Raw genomic sequence first — 21833 nt, 5'->3', positions numbered from 1 at the left:
TGGTAACCAACATCCACAAGTCGCTTTGAATTACAGTGCTCTGAGTCTGTTATTTAATAGGGATAGACCCTGAAGGTATACGCTTACTGCAAATGCCTTTACGTGTAGTCACTGTACATCCAGGAGTCATGAATGTGGTACTGTACTTTTTTTTCCCTTTCAAGCTCTGGGGATCCCCATTCCTACCAAATTGTGAGTCCTGCCTTATATCCAGGTAGAAGGACTTGTATACCATTTGCGTAGCTGACATTGATAAAGTTTAATATTATAGGATCTCTGTCACAGTTATAATTCCAATGCATTTCTAAATGTCTCTTTTCTCTCTTTCGCCAGACATGGAGATGACTTGATTGTAACTCCTTTTGCCCAGGTATGTATCCTGCTGGCCCTGGCTTGCCCTCCCTCTGTCCCTGGGTGTGGTTTCTAAGTGTGGTCTCTGAACCTGGACATTTGTCTTCTTTTGTCCCTAACCAGAGGAAACGTTTTTCTTATAGGTCCTTGCCAGCTTGCGAAGTGTGAGAAACAACTTCACTGTACTGACAAACCTTCATGGAACATCTAACAAGTAAGCATCGACTTTTTGTGACGTCATGAATCCCTTCCAAAAGGCAAAAAACATGAAACGGCACTAAACACACACACACACACACACACACACACACACACACACAACTATTTCAAGGAAATTTGCCCTCTGAGCTAAGTTAGGATGGACAATAAAATTTGAAAATAGGAGGGAATGTCATAATATTCTAGAACTGGTAAAATATTAAAAGTTAACTAGTTTGAGTCTTATTAATCTTTGTACCTTTAACACTTAGTACTCAGTAGGAGTTCCACAAATGAACAAATGAGATGAGAATTTTTTTGGTTGACCTAAATATATTTGCCACTTTGATAAGCAATGGCCATAAATTCTATTAAAAGTCTTTTTGAATAAACTATTAATGAATTCAGATATCAAAACTTAAAATTAAAGGTACCAAAGAGTTCAAGTTCAACTTGCCTATATTTTGATAATATAGAAACATGCTCATGCAGTTTAATGAATAGGAGTGGGATTATCTTCCCCTCTGCCCCCAACTAAATACGTTACCTTGGTCATTCTATTAACATTGCTGACCCTTGATCTCCTTATCTGTAAAATGAAGTATGAACTCGATATTCCTTGCAGTAACTTTTTTCTCCAAAATCATTTCAACTTTTAAGCCTAATCTAAGTGCTATGTGGCTCACTCTTCTGCATGTTTTAAAAGATTACTGCAGGGCTCAGACAGCCATGTAATCTATGACCCTGGGATGGAGGGGTGCTGGAGGAAGTCTTGGAGACCCTTGATTCGACCTTGTTGTTTTACAGAAGAAACCCAAACTGTCAGGAATCCAGAGACTTGCTAACATTCATGCTCTAAACTAGAGATACCTCAGGGCAAAAACCTTACTCTCCCGATCTTTCAGCCAGTGTTCATTACCAAATACCCTCTCTCTCCAACCCTTGTGGGATTATTCATCAGTCCTCTATTTTGCTTTCAATCAAATTTTCAGAGTGGGTTTGTTGAAAGTGGGAGTCAGCCTTGCTCTGAATACTTCCGTTGCCTCTCCCTGTCCTAGTACATGTTAGTAGGCCTCCTTGTGAGATGAGTCTGTACACTCCCGACGGGATCTTGCCTGTCACTGGCCTCTCCTCCTCTGATCTGTCCTCCAGACTCCCCCAGAGTGACCTTCTCACATGCTGCTGGACTGTGTCACCTTCCAACCTGAGGCATTTCTGGGGTCCACCGTTATCACCAAGATAAAGTTTGAATTCTGGTGCTTGACCCCCAAAGCACCCCTTGACCCAGCTCAAGTTATTGTGATTGAAAGTTGACTGGGTTCATGTTTAGCGCAATGTACATGAAATCTAGAGGCTTGCCCAGCCTCTTTTGGAGTGGTACTCCCTGTTAATTTATTCACTAATTAATTCATCCAGCAAGCATTTATTCAGTACATACTATTCCTTCATGCACATATGTATGCATTTAGCAAATATTTACTTTGTTCTGGGCACTGATGACACAGTTGTGACCAAAACAGACAAGGTCTCTGCCCTTTCAGGACTTGCATTCTAACAGTAAGTGTCTGGAGGTAACAGTGGTGGATAAGCAGATCAGGCCTCTAGCCACAAGGAATGCTGTTCAGCAATCGTGGGCTGTTGTTCTCTGCAAGCTCTCTTCTCCATCTTGGATAAGGAAACAAAGCTTAGGGAGAGTCAATGACTTACACAAAAACATGCTGCTTCTAGTGAGCAACAGAGCAGTTCTCAAAGCCTGGCATCCTGACACCCACTGCAGGGTGCTTTTTATTCACTACCACCAAATCCTCTGGGTTATGGGGAGAAGTTCCTGGAAGGCTTTGGAACAGAAAGACATTTAGGGATAACTTATGGAAGAGATGAAGGTCAGAAAGCCCGAAGACAGAGATACTAGTTAAACTAGGATTTTCAGGAATTAAAATGTTATGGGTTAGCCAGGCTCGGTGGCTCAGCCTGTCATCCCGGCACTTTGGGAGGCCGAGGCAAGTGGATTGCCTGAGCCCGCGGGTTTGAGACCCACCTGGGCAACTTGGTGAGACCTCGACTCTACAATAAATCAAAAATTAGCCAGGTGTGGTAGCGCACACCTGTAGTTCCAGCTACTTGGAAGACTGAGGTGGAAGGATTGCCTGGGCCCAGCAGGTCAATGCTGGGTGACTGTGAGCATGTGTGCTACTGCACTCCAGCCTGGGCAACAAAGTGAGATTTCAACTCAAAAAAATAAAAGATAAAAATAAATAAAATGTTGTGGGTGAAGCCCTGACCCAGAATGATAGGGGCGAGGGGATTAATAAGGACACGTTCAAAGGTCACTTTGTCATAGCTGGACTCAGAATGCCGCATTGCACAGCTCTAAGGAGAAGGCGGAGTGAAGGGATGGTGTTCTCAGTCTTATCTGTTGGCGTGGGCTTAGATTGTTTTCTCCTCTGTTAGTAGCATGGGGCATTTAGACTAGCCCTGCTGATGAATAAGCTATGCCAGTGAAACAACATTCTCAAGACCCAGGTCTTTTTATTTCTTTTGTTTCTTTTTTATTTTTTTGAGTTGGAATCTCACTCTGTCGCCCAGACTGGAGTGCAGTGGCCGCTCCCGGCCACCGCAGCCTCGACCTGCTGGGCTCCGGCGATCCTTCCGCCTCAGCCTTCCGAGTAGCCGGAATTACAGGCATGCGCTACCACGCCCAGCTGATTTTTTGATTTATTGTAGAGATGAGGTCTCGCTGCCCAGGCGGGTCTTGAACCCGCGGGCTCAGGCAATCCACTCACCTCAGCCTCCCAAAGGCGCGGGATTACAGGCTGAGCCACCGAGCCCGGCTGACCCAGGTCTTTTTAAACCCTTAAAGGTTAGGGTTCATGTGAGCCTTCAAGAACCAAGTACCCTAAGACCATAACTGCTATACACAGAACTGACCCAGAGCCCATTCTTACACTCTGGGCGAGGATCAGCCCTCAAATCACGGCCCCTTGTGTCACCTTTAGTCCAAAGCAAACCAGACTTAGCAAACTGAGTAGGTCTCCAGTGGTAAGATAGTTGCATCTAATGATCTTTCTCAAATCCATGCACGTGTTTTTAGAGTTAAGTGTTATTACTGGTTTCCTATTTTAAATCTTATTACTGATTTCAAGTTTTATTTTGTAATCAACAGCAGCCAACAAACATGTAATGCAGGGCACACGCTCCACTAGAGAGCTTCACCCAAGGGAATTGACATTACCTCAGTCTAGCCCAGATTGTTTTCAACCATCAGGGAACTGAAATCAATTAGATCAAACAGCCATCCATGGAGCAGGCTAGCAGGGACAGGATGGAAAACTGAGGGTCTATTTAGTGCACGATTGTATTTCTAGTCAATGCCCTCAAACAACTAAAGAAAATCCAAGAGAAGGAACCGAGGCCAGAATGCCAGGAGTGGATGTGGCTTGCAAAGAGCACCCCTCCCCCACCACACACACATTCACTTAACAACCAAAATTGTAGGATTCTTGGAACTCGAAAGGTGCTTTCTAGGATAGTCGATTTGGCTTCCTGGGTGCCACTCCCTGCCTTGAATGTAATGTTTAAGTAATAATTATGTCATTGGAGTGGTTTTCATAGATATCTGGATAGTGTAGTTTATTATATAAAAAGGAACTCCCACATGGAAATATACTTCTTATAAGTCAAGATTCTTTTTATCTCTTGGCTCTTTGCTCTGCATAGAAGCAGCCCCATTGTCTGGAGCTTTACTGCTGGAGCCTTACCACCCAAGTGTGGAAATCTCAGGGTTCCTGTGGGGGTGGCTTGCCCTTCCATAAAATGTCCTATTGAGGGAGGCTTGAACGGGCCTGTATTTCTTGGCTGCAAATTAAAACCTACATTTCCTTTGTCCCAGGAGTTAATTTTGAAAATATGGCTTTCATGTAGAGTTGTTAATTCAGATCAGCATTCTTAAAGCATTTGCTGGCTTCAAAGAGACAGATGGAATAATCAGGTGTGGGAGTGAGTGCACCCACCATTCAGCACCCTGATTACCAGAGGACGTTGCTGGGAGCAAAGAGCTGTCCTCTTTTATCACTCAACCCTGTCACCAGCATCACCAGTATCCCCGGTGGCTGCCAGGAAACCATGTAACATCTTTGTATTAGCATTCTTCTGAAGCATAATTTAATCAACATGTATGTAATCTTTGGGAAGTAATTAATAACCACTTAATTTTGTTTTCAGTGTATACCTGAAGTGTCTTTCATTGCTTTATGCTCTTTGGCATGGGATTTAAATTAGCCGAGAATCATAAAACCTTGAGCATTCAGAACTGGAAGAAACCCAGCCAAATTTCCTCCGATTAAGTGAGGAAATAAGTGTAAAACCCCTCACACAGGACCTGGCACATTGTAAATCACCAGTCGATGTGAGTTGCTGCCGGCTCTCCCCAAGTGAGAAAGAAACTGAGAAGTTCAGTGATTCGCCCAGGGTTGTCCAGTGAGAAGGAGCCAGCGCCCGGATAAGGATTCCTATCTTCTTAATTATAGTCCAGTCTTCCTCCACTGTGCTGTTTAGGGCAGGAAAGTCTTAACTGCCGTGGCCATTTTATTTTCAGCAGCCAGTCATCCAACTTCTTAGGATTCTTCCGTAAGTCAAGGACCATTGGAAACTGGGCAGCCAATGCCATTTTCCTCTGGCATTCCTCACAGTGTTCTAACTGGCACTCTATACCCTGCAGCAGTCGTGTGGTTTCTAAAAGTTCCTCATTCACTTACAATGTATTGTACCTCTTCTTTGCACCAGGTCTCAAGAATAATTGATAGACCAAATACACATGGTCCCTGCCTTTCCAAAGCTTACACACAGAGATGTTTATCTGAATTAACAGCTCTAAAATAAAAGCCATATTTTAAAAATTAACTTCTCGGACAAAAGAATTTGTGCAATATGTGTAATTTCCAAGACACTGTTGAGCAAATTGGATGCTGCGAGTAGCCATGCTATGGAAAAAGTCAACATAATCAATATGTAGGGTCTCCTAGTTCAGTGTCTCCTTTCACAGAAGCCTTCTTTGGAAACACGGGAGAAAATGCAAAATCAAATTACTAAAACTGTGTTAATCCAATGACTCTGTATGGAATACCTTCAGCACCCCAGTTATTATGTCAGATTCCAGGGTTATGATGATGCACAAGTTTCAGTCTGTGCTTGAGTCTCTCACAGGTGAGTTAACGAGACAGACAGGAGAATGGGTATTGCAACCGAGGAGGAGCCAATGATGGGCTAAGACAGGAAACTATGGAGCACAGGGAGGGCCACTCAAAGAAGGGAAGGCTCTTCGCAGGAGATGATGCCCAACCATGGTCACGGGATGTGTGAAAGAGAAGAAAAACACTCAACAGAGCAGAACATGTGCAAGACACATAAGAGTGCACAGCCAGTCAGGGGCTTGAGATGAAATGTCGGATGAGGAGGAATTCCCAGATACGCTGGAAAAGTATGTTGAAGCCAGAGAGCAAAGGACTTTGAATGCCAGGCTAAGGAGTTTGGAATTTAAGCTCTTAATTTTCCTGTAAAACAGTCCTCGGTACGGGTGCAGGTGTTATCAGCAGACGGTATAGTGGAAAGGGAAAGCACTTTGGATTCAGAAAGACTTAGCTCTGAATCCCAGCCATGACAGTTGCAAACTACGAGTGCATCAATATGTGTCTTAACCTCCCTGAGTTTCAGTTTTCATATCTTTAAGATGAGATAATACTACTCCCTATGGAAGTAAGAAGTATCTAGCACTGTGCCTAGCAGGTAAAAGAAATTATGGGACGATAATTTCCCTTCTCTTGTGAAAATTTCATGCCACAGAGAGTTTAAAAGTACCTTGTCTAGGATCACCCAGTTAGCGGTAGATGTAAACCCTGTCCACAGACCCTGCTTCTACAAGGTATGGTTACCTAGAAGCTTGATTGCCCTTAGGAGGGGTCAGAGATTGGTTTGGAGCTCTTAAAAATCCAGGGAAGGCCAGGCATGGAGGTTCACACCTGCAATCCCTGCACTTGGGAAGGCTGAGCGGGGAGGATTACTTGAGCTCAGGAGTTTGAGACAAGCCTGGGCAACATAGCGAGAACTTGTCTCTACAAAAAATCTAGAAATTAGCAAGGGGTGGTGGTGCATGCCTGTCATCTTAGTTACTCAGGAGGTTGAGGCAGGAGGATCACCTGAACCCAGGAAGACAAGGCTGTGGTGAACTGTGATTGTACCCATGCACTCCAGTCTGGGTGATAGAGTGAGACCCCAACTCAAAAAACAAACAGCAATAACAAAAAGTAAGGAAATAATGTTGTGGCCATACCGGTAGGAAGACGCTCCCATTCCTTAGCAGCAACTCTGGAGGCCATTCTCTATCGTTTAGAATTTGGCTTCTTTTTCAAACTCTCCCATGCCTGGAAAATCCACAGAGCAGTAACAACACAGATTCTCAGGGATGATCCCAGATACACTGAAACAGACTCTTCAGAGACAGAGAAAGGAATTTAATAGCTACCCAGATGAGTCTGATGTCCGTCCACATAAGAGAACCACGGACCTTAAATCCCACTCTTTGGCTGGATGCTAATATCCTCACACCTTAGTGGGACGGAGAGTCCTAGGTAGTAGCTGTTCTGAAAGCATGGTTTCCAGACCAGCAGCATCAGCGGCACCTGGGAACTTGTTGGAAAGGCAAGCTCTCAAGTCCACCCAGGCCCACTAAACCAGAAACTCTGGAGGTAGGGCCTAGCCGCGTGTTTCAATAAGCCCTCCGGGTGATTCTGAAGCACTCTAGAGTCTGAGGGCACCGATCAATACTGTTCCTGAGGGGCCCTCCAGCAGTGCACAGAGAACCCCAGAGAGTCTGGCAAAAGTTCTGCAAAGCATGAGAAGGACATAAGAGCAGCAAAATGGGAGGGTGAGGGGGCAGAGAAAGGAAAAGAAACAACGAAAAAGGAGGAGCCCCAGTATTAGGAGAACATGGGTGTGTTTGCTTGTTTCATTGACTCCTGACCCCAGCAGGCATGTTATAATGTAGAATGGCACCCGGTTCCTCCCTGGAAAGATGGCTCCCTAAGTAAAGCAAGCTAGGTTATTGTTACTTATGACTCTGGGACCTTTGGCAAATGACTTCACCACTCTAGGTCTCAGTTTCCTGAGATGCAAGATATTGGGGGCCTGAACTGATTGATCACTGAGGGTCCCTCGGGTAGTAACTTCTTACAGCACTGCCCAAAGGAACTGGGACTCACTCTGGCATTAAAAGTGATGCCTGAGCAAGCGTCTCCTCTTTTGAGGGCTTCTGGGAACAGTAAAACCTAGAACAGAGGAACTGGTTGGGGACCTGGAGTAAACAACTTCCTTCCTGGAGAGCTAAAGCATCCTGAAGCTGTGCATAGGGAAATTCCAGGCCATCTGGATGTGAGAGAATTGCAGCCATCTACCCATGTGACAGGAGCTTGCCTTCCGGAGTTAGCGTTCCGTCACTTGATAGCTTCTTCTGACCTGGAAAACTCCTTAGTAACCGTGGGGTGGGATACAGGAGTGGGGTGGGGAGTGTTAAGAAACACACTCAGTCCTTCTTTTCTCTGTCTCCACAGGAGGTCCCCAGCTGCTAGCCAACCTCCTGTCTCCAGAGTCAACCTGCAAGGTAGGCCATGGCATGAGGTCTATCTCACGGTGTCGAAATGACAAATGGACCTCTTATTCAAAACCATTTTTAGACTTATAGCACTTGTTTGCCTCTTGTGGTCCTCAAATGTGTCTCTTGGTGACTTTTTTCCCAACTCTATGTGAAACTCAATTAAAAGCAGTATTAAGTAATGTGCCCATTGTATGGCCAGGTTTTCAGAAGGTGATCAAGGTGTGGTAACGCCACTTCCCAGAAAAGGAGCGGGAGGCAGAGCTGTATTGATAATACAACCCGACCTCCTCTTGCTGGCCCCAGTGAACTCCCAGAGAACCGCCAAGGCCTGGGGTGCTCCCTGGGGGCGGGAGGGTCCCGGAGGGCATGTTCGTGGTTTCCTTTTCGCGTCAACTCTGCATCCCACTGGAAGCTGCATCCTTGCCAGGCGTGAAACCAAAGGCTCTTGCCAGGTCACGAATCATTTCTCTTGGAGGTCATCCAACTTTGTTCCTCAAAGGTTTTTTGTTTTTTAAAGAACCTGACCTCTCGTCTTTCAGTCCAGTGCATCTGCCTTTCAGGTAGCCTTGAGAGCTGCAGAGAGGAAGGGCCATCCGAAGGAACACCACGGAGATGTGTTAAACAGAAGTTCTTCGGTCATCAAATGCAGCCAGTTAGATGACACCTTTAAAAGTTCAAATGGAGTCCCCCCACCCAAAATCTGTTCCTCACTATTATAGCAGTGGGCTTGAGTAAAACCACAGGAGAATGATTAAGATGTATTCATACTGAGCTCACCTAACACCCAACATTGCCTCTACACTTTTCTGTTTCCTGTCGTGTTTCATACTTATCATCTACCCTACCTGGCTGTTGTGTTCTCTGGCCTGTATCACGGCCATAAGTATAATGAAGTATTATGAAACCCCAACTTCTAAAAGGAGGGAGCAAAGGCAATAGATTGTATGGGCTCCCTGGCCTCTGAAGTATTTACGGTACATGTCTTCAAAGATATTTTTATAAGAGAAAGATTGAGAACAAGAGTAAAATTGAACAAAAGATGTTAAGTAAAGGGTGAGTTTACTCTAGAGTCCTAGGACATGAAACACGAAGAAGAAAGTAGGACTATGGACTTTAAAACCTTGTGTGTCACAAGTACCATTTTCTTTAGAAGTTTTATAAGGAAACAAAATAGAGTGTTTTTCACATTTAACTGTTGTTACATACTTGGAGATCAAAGCAGGTCGTTTTGAAACACGTAGCATTTCTTCTTACTGGCCTACCATTGAGGCAGTCTACCATTCAGGCAATATGGTTCAATTTCCGTTAGCCAAATTTACTAAAATGCATTTGACATCAATTTGAATATTCAGATTATGTTTTATTTTTCTTGTAACAAATACTGACAAACATTAGGAGGACTTGTGATGTTATGGTTCTATAAATTTGCTCACCAGCCACTGATGCAATTGGAAAGATCATTTTGTGATTATTGGCACAGATACTACAGCTTGGCAACTAGAGATCCTTTTGATAAATTCTTTTAAAACAATGGAGCAAAGAAATGACAATGCCACTGAGGCAATTTGTTTTTGTCTGTCTTTGTGACAAACTACAAAAATCCTGGCTTTTTATTGGGAAGAGAATGTAGTAATACCAATTATTATGCAATTATAGGTTTCAACATGTCCTTAACGTTTAACTATGGTTAGAAAAGGAAGGAGGAGACACTCATCCCGTGTTTTGTTCTTATTATCAGCTGAAATAAGTCAGGCAGATTTTTCCTGTTATTTTAATATTTATCAGCACATGACAAAGAGGTGTGTTTTAGATAGAAATTTTAAAGGGGAATGAAAACCGAGTAGCTCGGAGCAAACAGAATTGAGAACTGGAGTGCTGTTTGAAAATATGATTTTCACAATAGTAAGACTGGGCTTTCATTAGTTGTATTTCAACTGAAATCAAACATAAACAGTACAAGAAATTCACAATAATTTAAACAGATTTAGCAACAACCCAGTTTTGTTTAAAAAGCCTGACTTAGACAATGCTATTCTCGTACAGAAGCAAGTTTGAGATGGGGTGGGGGAGGAAGCCAAATCTTAAAAGGCTTCTTTTTTTAACATATAAATGAGGAAAATGCAATTTATTTTAAAAACCAGTTGTCAGAAAGCATGGTTAAATTGGTACATTTACAAATTGATGGTTAAATGAAATATTCAATGGGGAAGTCAAAGGAAATCTCCGACTGAAATTCCTCTCTTCTCACTGTTGAACCAAGGTGTGCTCATACCTTGAGGCTCAACACACATTTCCTTCCTCTGCAGAGACACCTTGGATTTTTTTTTAATGGGCATAATTGCTTCTTTTTGTGCTATGGCAACAATTTAATTCTTGAGTACACTTTAACTCTTGGTTAGAATGTCTCTTCCATTGGAGTTGAAACTTCTCAAGACGAGGGTCACACCTTATTTGTGACTATCGTTCATGGTGCCATAGTATAATTATTTTTACCTAATAAGAACATAGTAAGCATCAAATTGACCAGGATAACTACATAAAATTTGGGGACTGTATCTGAAAGAAGATATTCATAAAATTAATACTTAATAGTGAGCCAATATTTTTTCTCCATTGCTATAAAAATATACAAGTTGTGTTTTTTTACTTTTTAAAAAAAATCTGTTATTGCATTGGAATTGTTAGATGTTGGGACACATGCCATAACTGCTTATAGGGGTGTGCTCATATAGGTTCTGAACAGAGAGAGTAAAATCTAAGAAGCTGCCATGTTGTTTGTTGAATAGGAAAGACAAAGTAAAGCAGTGGGCAGTGTCAAGCCCAGAAAGAACATGCTAGAAGCCACAGGCTGCCAGGCTGAGGAGAAAGATGCAGTAAATCCTCCTGGGGTGTAGAAAATGCCAGTGCTACAGAATTTAATGGGCATCTCAATTTGTGTCACATTTTGCTTTTTCACGAGCATGAATTCCAGGCTTTCTCTGTGTGGTGCTCAAGGGTGGAAACAGAAAGGCAAAAAATAGACTAGAAAAAGAAAGAAAACTCCAAAACAAGGCAGGAACCTGAATTCTGTCACCTGTACACATTCAATTGGAAAACTGAAGCTATTCTCAGGACTCCAGACCCCCAAACTATTTTCAACAGAAAAAAATCAAATAATTGAGGAAAATTGGGGTCCATGCATGCACACGAATCTTTGTCTTACAAAAGGATGCCTTTTAAAGGCTACCACTTCTGAGTCATATAAATGTGACTTGATGAATAATAATATGTGTCATGTATATAATATTTTAGTGACCAAATTGGTATGTACGATTGGGTGCTCTATGCAATATCCTTGTTCTAAAATTTACCAATAAGCATATTGAGCAAAAGCGTCCCTACTGGTAACAGATCAGAATGACAGTACACCAGGTCTCCAAGATGATAGGAGAGCCGCCTGGGTGTCCACTACCTTGGCTTATGGTGATTTTCAACACCAATGAATTAGGACACATCTCAAGAAAAGACTGTGTTCAAAGAAACAGGATGAGGCAGCACAGGGCTTTCCAGTAAAGTCTGAAGTAGATTGGCCTATGTGAGAAGCACTTAATTAAGGTTTTCCCAGTGCTCAGGGGAATTCATTTCTTTCCATACGTATCCAGGCTATTCTGGGGAAGAAACGCTTTTACCAGTCGATGAAGCAGAAGAAAAGATTTTCTCCTAAGAGACTGTTTCTCGACTGGGTTCCTCCTCTGTGTTTACTTGGTTAAGACTGTCCTCCTGGAGGTTCATGGGGGTGCACCAGCATCTGTTCAAGTGGTGGACAAGTGAGTCAGGGAGTTATCTTTGATTTTGTGGAATTCAGAAAGTCATGACACGGGTTCAGCTCTCATTCTCTGTCAGGGCTCCTTGGTCCTGGGAGGAGAGAGGGCCTCAGTGTGCCGGTTAGAGGGCTCTCTGAGAACCACAGCTTTGTTCTGAGCACTGCTCTGTGTCAGATGACTGGAAACAGAGCCCGGCATAAGCAGAGCCTCTGCTTGGTTTCTACATTAAGCAAGAACCGTCAAGCAGGATTACAACACTTACAGACAAACAGGAATACAATCAATCTTGTGACCAAAGGCTGCGACCACTCACGATACAGGAGGATCGGAGGAAATTGCAAGGAACAAAAGAAAGAAAGGAAATGAAAAAAAGAGGAAGAAAAAGTTAAGAATATCAGACCACGCTTTCTTCAGTATTCTGGATGCCGTGTGGCCTGAATTTTTAGGATAATTGCCTTAATTGCTCATTCTGAGTGTTTAGACAGCCTGCATACAAAACCATTGGGCAAATGAACCAGAAAAGTCCCAGTACTTTTGAGAATAATTCCCCAGATGGCAGTTTTGTAAGAATTGCTTTTGTCTAAAATAGCCAGCGTCTTGTGAAAGTTTACCCCAGAGCGTCAACATTGGGCTGTTTATATTGATTTGCAATTATTTCATACCGATCTAAAATTAAGTATGGGCAGTCACAAAAACATTAACAAGCCAGCCAAAGTGCAAATAGTTAAAATATTACCCGTAAGCAAACATTGCCAAAAATAACACCTCACTTATTTTGGCTGTTTCGCTAGTTCAAAATTAATTTCTAAACTTAGCATAAATATTTCTTCCTATTTAATGGAACTGATGAGACCAGCAGCATCTAATATCTCACTAGCTGTCTAAAGAGCTGAGTTCGATCCGGGTGGACTCCACTTCGTGTTTTCGTACTGCTGAGAAACACCATCCACCCACCCCCCCTGAAAGTTGGAATCATGCATGTTAGTAAGTATTTCAGTTATGCTATTGACGTCAATGGAGTCATTAAATAGATTGCTGGCCCTCCCAGAGGCAAATCACTGCCAGGGACCTGGATACAGACACGCTTTTTGCAAAGACAACCATCAGATTTTGCTGTAGCAGTAAGCAGAGAAAGGGAAAAGTTTATACTGTAGCAGACCTATCTCCAAACACAGTTTCTTTCTTTCTTTTGCACTTTAGTTCCGGCCTTTCTTTCTCTTTCAGTCACAGTAGGCTCCGGCAGATACCCTGATAGTGTTGCCTGAGTGTTTTGTGTGCAAAAGCATCTCCTGGAATTGAGAGTGTGAAAGGATGTACCCCACTTTTGAAAAAGAGCCTCACCTTTGGCTTTACCCAGCCCATCTCGATGTTTATTCCGTGACACAAATTATCCAGGCAGATCGCTATTGTCTGCAAGAAACGTTGTGTTTGATATATAGTTCTCTGAGTAAACAGTCTCCCCCAAACACTCACGCACACACAGGCACACACACACACACACACACACACACACACACACACACACACACACACACACACTTCTGTCTTTCTGTTGCCTCTGTGAGGCTTGTCACTGCAGCCCCTCATCTATGAATCACCCTTTATGCAGCTGGCACCGTGCTGTGGCACCAGGGTTCCTTAGCAAAGGGTGGAGGAGGAGGCTGGGAAGAAAGATCCACTTCTCTCAGCTGCCCCGTCTGCAATGCTCCCACAGGAGGCTGTCCACGTGCCGTGTCCTCCCAAGCCCCAGCTGCTGCCTGCCTCAAGCCTGGTCATGCAGCTCCCCAGCGTGACAGGAAGAGCCCTTCGGGAACCATCTGCCTCTTTCTGGGTATTCTCGATTGCTCTATTTACCTGAACAGCCTCAGGAGTCCAAGCCAAGGATTCGCCGTACACCTGGACTCTCCCACTCCCAGGCTCAGAGTGAGGGAGCCATCTTGAGCAGACAGACTTCTTCCAACCTGGCTGTCAGAATGTACCCTGTTGACTTAAGAACCTGTTTCCCTCTTCAACCCTTGCACCTTTGTTCCCTGGACGCCTCCCTTCCACTTCTCAGTAGGTATGCATAGAAATGCCATACATCCAACCGTCTTTGGTGACCCCTTGGGGTTCATCTGGAGACCTGGCTCTCTCCCCCTCCACTGCTGTGCCTTTTTCTGGCTCTGAGTAGCGGCCCCAGTGTCTGCCCTTTGTCTCTCTCATCGCCTGCCACAGGCCGTTCTTTTACTCTTTCTCCCTCATCTTCCCCCTCCTTTTCTCCCCATGCCCACCCCCTTAGTTCAGTGCTCCATCACCCCGTACCTAAATCACAGGGTGGCCCTCCAACTTGGTTTACTGTCCTCAGTTTTCCCCACTCGAATCCAGCTGCTACTATTCTGACGTTAGAATTGTTCTCGTAAAACCCAATTATGGTTATATCATTTTCTTATCCAGCTATACTCCGCCTTCAAGAGAAGATCCAAACATCTTGACCTTAAGAATTGTGCTCCTAACTCCTCTTTGCCCTTGTCTCCCACTTTCCACTGCCACCCCCGGCATAGCTGATGGCTGAGGTGTGCGGAATACACTATCCCTGAACTACACCGGGACCTTCCTGCCTTCCTACCTTCGGACATGCTGTTCCCTCTATCTTGATTGCCCTTTCCCAGCAATATCATTCATACCTTTAGCTCAGGGATTTTTTTTTTTTTTTACAGTGTCACTGGGGACAAATTCTTCATCTTCTCTAATTCTTGGATCCTAAAGTCAGGCTTAAAATACATATAGTGTCTATCCAGAGACTGGTATATAGTATGTGCTTAAGAAACAGTACTTCCTTTACCCATTTCCACCTGGGATGAATCCTTTACAACTCAGCGTGTATGCCATCTTCTAATGTGCTCCTGACAACTCATCTGAAACTAGTCTAATTATCTCACCATCTCCATTATTATTGCCCTTGCCATGTGGTGTTGTAATTACTTAGTTCATTTTCTCCCCTTCTAAACTAAGAGTATCCCAAGTTCAAATACCAATCCTCTTACTCCGATTTATTGTATAAATTCTGGAACACAGTAGATGCTCAATAAATGTTGATGGAGAGAACAAATACAAATGAGTGGACTCCCCTGCCTGAGTCAGACAGATTGGAAAGGAGTTGGGACTCATTTTCACCTTTGTTCAGGCTTCTCTACATATCTGCCTGTCCTTGGGGCGTGTGACGTGCTGACCTCTCTGGCTAATCTTAACTACATGTGACTTTCAAGGCACTTGAAGTAAACTCTTTAGTATGCATCCTTTCTGGACGAAGTGACAGTGTTAAAAGAAATGGAAGAAAACTAAACAACTAAATATGACTTCTTGATCACACTGGGCTATTCCCTTAGTGCCTGGCACAAAGTAGTATTCAAAGAGTATATTGCATAGAATTGGGCTGAGAACCCAGGTCAATTTCTCAGATAAGTTACTTCTCTGAGACTCAGTATTCTTATCTTGAAAAATGGCCATCTTGGACCGGGTTCAAGCCTGTAATCCCAGCACTTTGGGAGGCTGAGGCGAGTGAATTGCCTGAGCTTGCTGGTTCGAGACCAGCCCAGGCAACTTGACGAGACCTTGTCTCTACAATAAATAAAAAAAAAAAATTAGTCAGGCATGGTAGTGCATGTCTATAGTTCCAACTACTTGGAAGGCTGAGGCAGAAGGATTATCGGAGCTCAGCAGATCGAAGCAGTGGCCGTGAGAGTGCCACTGCACTCCAGCTTGGGTAACAGAGTGAGACTCCAACTCAAAAAAAAAAAAAAAGAGCATCTTAATATTCTGTCTCATAAGATTGTTGTGAGAATTCCATTTGAAATGCTGTTATAGTGGCTAAGAGTGAAGCCTCTGAAGTCAGACCACCTCTTTCAAAGTCTAGCTTCACCACTGTGACTTTGGGACAAATTACTGAACCTCTTTGTGTGACATCTCCAAAATTGAGATGTCAATTATGCATACCTCATAGGCTGGTTGTAAGGATTAAATGTGTCAACATATATAGAATGCTTAGAAAGTTCTGGTATTGGCATTAGTCCTATTAGTGCTACATAACGGGCCTCTCATGGCACCAAGCAGGTAGCAAGCAGTCAGAATGCGGTAACGAAAAGCCCAAGCATCTGGTATCAGGAGGGAACCAAAACAGAAAGCCCCTGAACTCTTTCTAAAAGGTTCTGGTCTGCTTCCCTTCCTTAGTAATACACCGAAAAGGGAATCTTTTTTTGGAATTTAAGACTGTTTTCCTTAGCCAGGCATGGTGGCGCATGCCTGTAGTTCCAGCTACTTGAAAGGCTGAGGCAGGCAGAAGGATTGCCTGAGCTCAGCAGGTCGAGGCTGTGGTGGCCGTGAGCATGCCACTGCACTCCAGCCTGGGCAACAGAGTAAGATTCTGACTCAAAAAAAAAAAAAAAAAAAAGATTGTTTTCCCTTACAACCATAAACATCTGGTTATATAGAAGCAGATTTAGAGATGAAGGTAGGATTCTCCAAGACATACACTGAAAAGCTGAGGAGGCAGGAGGCAGACAGAGCTGATACCTGATACAGAATATGAGGGAATGCAGTCTAAGTGTGGCCCTTTCTCATAAAAGCAGCGTGCCAAAAAATGACAAAATGAGGATTCTGATTAATCGGACCTTAGTTAGCTGAGAACCCTCTCTTGCATGTGCCTGAGAGGACATCCCTATCTACAGAGCATGGTTGCAGCTGTGCCGCTCTACACAGTTGTATTTAAGTCCAGCTTGCAGGCTTGGCACACACCTCCACAGGTGTGGGTCCTTCCATCCAGGCAGCTCAGCAGAGAGTAACCAGCAGAGCCAGCGTGGGAGAGGGCTTTAGCCCCTTTGGGAAAGACTGTGCCCTTTCCAGTGACTGCTAAGATGGGAATGAACCCCCGCAGCTCCCTCATCACCTTCTTTTTTCTTCCTTGGGAGGGAGGGAGAGGAGGAGGAGGCCGGGATGAGCTTAGAGAAGAATGGACATGGAGGTTTGCCAGGCGATAAGGAAGGAAGACCATGAAGTTCCCTTCTCTGCCTCCTGCGTCCCCAAGAGGGCGGGATCCTGGGGGCAGGGTGAATTCTGCTCACTCACTTCTAATCATCCTCCAGCCAGCACATTATGGAGTTGCCTCCAGAGCTGTTCTCGGAAGCCAGGAGCATTTCAGGGAACGGTCTTTCACCCTAGAGAAGAGAAACAAAGCAGGGACTGTCCCCTTGAAAGAGAGAACAGGCAACAGAGCTCACTGGATCTTTTTCTTAGTTTATTGTCTCGACTTCCTCCCAACCAGAGCTGTTGACAAGTACCAAAAATGACCCCTCAGGGTTTTGTATACTTTTCCTCCCTCCCCCCCCCCGCCCAGCTGTGCCCGCAGAGTAAGCTGGGGCCATGGCCACTATCCAGCTGGGGCCATGGTCACGGAGGTAGCAGGTCAGATAATGCAGTTTTCTCTCTGCCCCCTGTTTACGTTGGGCTTCAAATGTCTAGGTTCTATCTGGTGAGGGCTGCTGGTCTAATAAACTAGATAATGTTCCAAACCCCACATGGCTGCCTCTGGTTTCAGGAGTGGACAGGATCTAGCATATTTCTTTTATGCGCCAGGCACTGTGCTGTGTCCTTTGAATGTGTTACCTCGCCTCATTCTCCCAACTAAACGGTTGCGCATCTATTTTTGTCCCCAATTCACATATTTGGGAAAAGAAGACTCAGGAAGTATACGGGACTTACTCAAGACCAAGTTACTGATAAAGTCAGAACTGAAACTTACATCTGTATTTATTTAAAAGACACCCATGCTCTTTTCTCTACAGCAGGGGTGTCTAACATTTTGACTTCCCTGGGCTGCATCAAGTAAAGAGGAATTGTCTTGGGCCACACATACATTACATAAAATAGTGTAGACACATGATAAGACTTCTTTTTTTATCCATTTTTTGTTATAAAGTTTAGAAAAATGAGAGCACTATCAAACTAGTGGGAAATTTGACTTTGCTTTTGCGAAACTAATCTGTCCACGTCTGCCACATCTGGTTTGATGGAAGGGGTCACAATTCTTAGCAAGTTTTCAAGGTGCTCATCAGAAATATTTAAATAAAATAATAGTAATAAATAATAAAATAATTTTGCTCATGGTGTGCTTCTTCACTGGGAACAGCTGCTCACAAATGTATGTACTGCCAAAAAGCAATGTCATGAATAAGGTGTGATGGTGAACTTCACAAATGGAACTTCGTACAGAGTCACAAAGAAAATAAATGCTAAAAAACAAATGATGTGAAAAGATTTTGCGGGGCCACATGACTGGCTGTCCTAGGCCACATGTAGCTTGTGGGCTGCGGCCTGGACATGCCTGTTCTGTGGCCTAGATCACGCTGTTTCTGACTCTATCCCCTATAAACCTCAGATTTTACAGTTTATGGAAGGGGGGATGGTGAGAACGTCACAACAGGAAGGCAAACAAAGTGACTGGATTACCAACAGTCTTACTAATTACCACACATTAGAGGACTTTCTCTAGTGTCTTTGTAATCTATCCATTTTATTGTAAGTAGTAAACAAATGTGTATGTCTTGAGAGAAATATGTCTCATACATGTTCATTATTCATTCATTTATGTCTTCAATAAGCATGAATTAAATACCTACTGTATACAAGTCACTGTATTTACCACTGAGGATACAGTGAGGAAGAGAGTGCATTAAGACCTTGACCTTGTGGATCTTACAGCCCAGAAAATAATACCTGAATAAATACATGACTACACACTTCATCATCATTTTTTCACCTATAAAATGGGAATAGTATTAGTACTTGCCACTAGAGATGTGGTAATATTTAATTGAGTTGTTATATGTGACGCATTTAAACCCCTACCTGGCACGTAGTATTATTTAATGTTTGCTCTAGTTATAATTAACATCAGCTATTCTGGAGACTAAAGTAGGTTAGAAGACAGAGAAGGCCTCTGTAAATAAGTGACTTTGAATTTGAGCCCTGCACACTGTGGAGCTGAGTGAGTGGAAGGTCCCTGAGAGAGTAACCACCACCTCAGAGGTACCACAGCCAGAGACCTGGGTGTCTTGAGCAACAGCAAGGGGTGAGGTCAAGGAGGCTGAGAGAAGCCAGGTGGGGTCAAACATGTGTAGGTCATGGTTGATGTGTCAATTTTATTGTGAATTCAGCTGGGAGCCATAAGAGTGTTTGAGAAACAGATGGACGTGATCTGACTATCTGAGTTGCATATTAAGTACAGAACGTCCCCCTGAACCCCAAGTCTGGGTTCCTGGCACCCCCGATGTATTCCCTGTACTTTGCCTGTCATGATGCCCAGCTCCTGCCCCTTCCATCCACCTGTGGTTAAGAAGGCAAGCTCTGCAGCAAAACTTTAATTCTGGTCCTATTCCTCTCTTTCTTTGTGACCGTAGACAAGGCATTCAATACCTCTGGACCTTGGTTTCCTTATCCAAGGAACTGTGGCTGGCACACCTGAAACAGGAAATAAATGTTAATTATGTTTAATGCACTGTAACTGCCTATGTTCTGGGCTATGATTATTATTATCTGTGTGTGTGTGTGTGTGTGTGTGTGTGTGTGTGTGTGTGTGTGTATGTGTGTGTATGTTTGTGTGCGGAGGTCTCTGTTTCCCAGGTTGGAGTGCAGGGATGTGACTATAACAATCATGCCTCACGGCAGCCTTGACCTCCTGGGTTCATGCAATCCTTCTGCCTCAGCATCCCGAGTAGCAAGAAATGCAGGTGTATACCACCACACTCAGTCAATTTATTTTTATTATTATTATTTTTTTTTATGGACAAGGTCTCGCTATGTTGCCCAGGCTGGTTTTGAACTCCTGGGCTCAAGAAATCATGCCTCAGCTTCCCAAAGTGCTGGGATGACAGGTGTGATCCACCATGCCCGGCCTCCTTGACTATTATTTACACCCCCAGACTGCACGCTCAGTGCCTGGCACAGGGCCAGTACTCAAAAATAGTGATTGAAAAAAAGAATGAGCAAGAAAAAAGAGGTGATACAATAAATTGCAAGTATAAAGAGAGAAAGACTGCTGTCCTGTTCATGGAAAAACGAGCTTCCCTGAATCTGGTGTATGTTCTGGGAAGGACAAGTTTGTGAATGGAGTCAAGGAAACTGAACGACTTTGCAACTACCCAGCTGCAACAGTTTTGGGGAACTTGAAACAATGACTGGGGGACAAAAATTTGTTTAAAAATCTGTGATTCCAATCTGGACTCCCATCTGCACAGAAAGAAAGCTGGGCTTCTGAAAGAACGTTTTCAAGCTCTTAGGCTATGTTACCGTCCCTCCAGAAGGCCATGGCAAGGCAAAGTCTCCAGAGTTCTCCATCCGCTACCTTTGGAAGGACACTCTCACCAAAAAGCCTGTCTTCTTACCAAGGACATAACACTGTGACTTCCTTCTCATCCTCACATTGCTCATAGGGTCTCAAATGAACAGGGCTCAGTTCTGTGACGTAGACACACCTTGAATGCAGTGAATATACATTGGAAGAAACTTTCCGTGTGTTTGTGAGCTCGAAAATCTTTCAGGCATTCAGTAGCAAAGCTCCTTTATTTCTTCATATGCAGCTGCACAGGGCACCTGCCCAGACAAGCAATGAATCCTACAGCTGTCTGAATGTTCCAGTTCTGTGCCCTGTGTGTATGTGTGTGCATGTGCGCAAACATGTGTGTGTTCATGCATACACACATACGGGCATGTGTGCTGGCTTGTTATTTTCTTATCCCAGGGGAAAGCAAGGGTTCTTTGCATGCTGTTAGTCAACACAATGGGTCTCTGTTCTCACTGACCTGGTTTTCCATATTCCTTCCCCTCTCATAGCAAGTTGGTCAGTCTGCCTCTCTTCACCCGCAGATCACTTCCAGACCTTCCCTGACGCGCCCTCTCTCCATGCCCCTCACACTCTCAAACCATGCTCCACTTAGTCCTCGTAAATCTAATTTAAAGACTTCCCTCTGGAATAGCTCCTATCATGAGTCCTGCCTGTTGTCAGCAATTGCTCACTCCATTTAATTATATTAGACTAGATGAGAGGGGACCCAAAAGAAAACGGAATTTATTTATAAGAAATTGTGGATTGATTCTTCCATGCTTAATCTTCAGTCACCTTCAAAGTACTCTCTGCTTGATGCAATGCACCAATCAAGATGCTTTTTCCACTGCTCAAAACAGTTTTTGAACTCTTCCATTTGTATACCTTTTAGCATTTTGCCACTTTTTGTTTCACCTCTTCCACGTCGGCAAAATATTTCCCTTTGAGGACTGTCTTCATCCATGGAAACAAACAAACAAAAAGTCTCTGGGGTGAGGTCAGGTAAATAGGGAGGGTGGGGCATAGGAGTCATGCTGTTTGGGGTCAAAACTGCTGAACACTCAGCACAGTGTGGACAGGTGCACTTGTAAATCAGCCATCATGAAATGGGCAAATGCACTGAAAGAATCTCCAGAACACATTCACTGAAGCCAAACGCAGCCTCTCACAACAACACTAGCTGGTACACGGATGCTGATGGGTTCCTAGAACACTTACCTGGCAGGGGAAGCCTGTACTACAAGGGGTCCGTCCTCCAAAAGTCAATTCCTGGTTTTCCAGTCCTCCCTCATACCTGTCCTATGTTGCTTTTTAAAAGCATCATTGTTCTAGCCGGGCTCTGTGGCTCAGCCTGTAATCCTGCGCCTTGGGAGGCTGAGGTGAGTGGATTGCCTGAGCCTGCGGGTTCGAAGCCCGCCTGGGCAACTTGGCGAGACCTCATCTCTACAATAAATCAAAAAATCAGCCGGGCGTGGTAGCGCGC

The 21833-nt window shown here is 44.0% G+C and overlaps 1 protein-coding gene across 2 annotated transcripts in view; it reads left to right on the top strand.

Moving 5' to 3' along the window:
• PDE4B (phosphodiesterase 4B) overlaps nt 1–21833 on the top strand; it is a 607742-nt gene that overhangs the window by 477977 nt on the left and 107932 nt on the right. For both annotated transcript variants that reach the window (XM_021712820.1, XM_008058935.2), the window contains 3 exons: nt 334–370; nt 495–565; nt 8151–8200. In XM_021712820.1, coding sequence (XP_021568495.1) covers nt 334–370; nt 495–565; nt 8151–8200 — 158 coding nt within the window. The remainder of the gene's footprint in view (nt 1–333; nt 371–494; nt 566–8150; nt 8201–21833) is intronic.

This window comes from Carlito syrichta, unplaced genomic scaffold (assembly GCF_000164805.1).
Source record: "Carlito syrichta isolate Samal-C Ts95f unplaced genomic scaffold, Tarsius_syrichta-2.0.1 Scaffold303653, whole genome shotgun sequence".
NCBI classification, from domain to species: Eukaryota; Metazoa; Chordata; class Mammalia; order Primates; family Tarsiidae; genus Carlito; species Carlito syrichta.
This window is presented reverse-complemented; position numbering and strand designations above follow the sequence as displayed.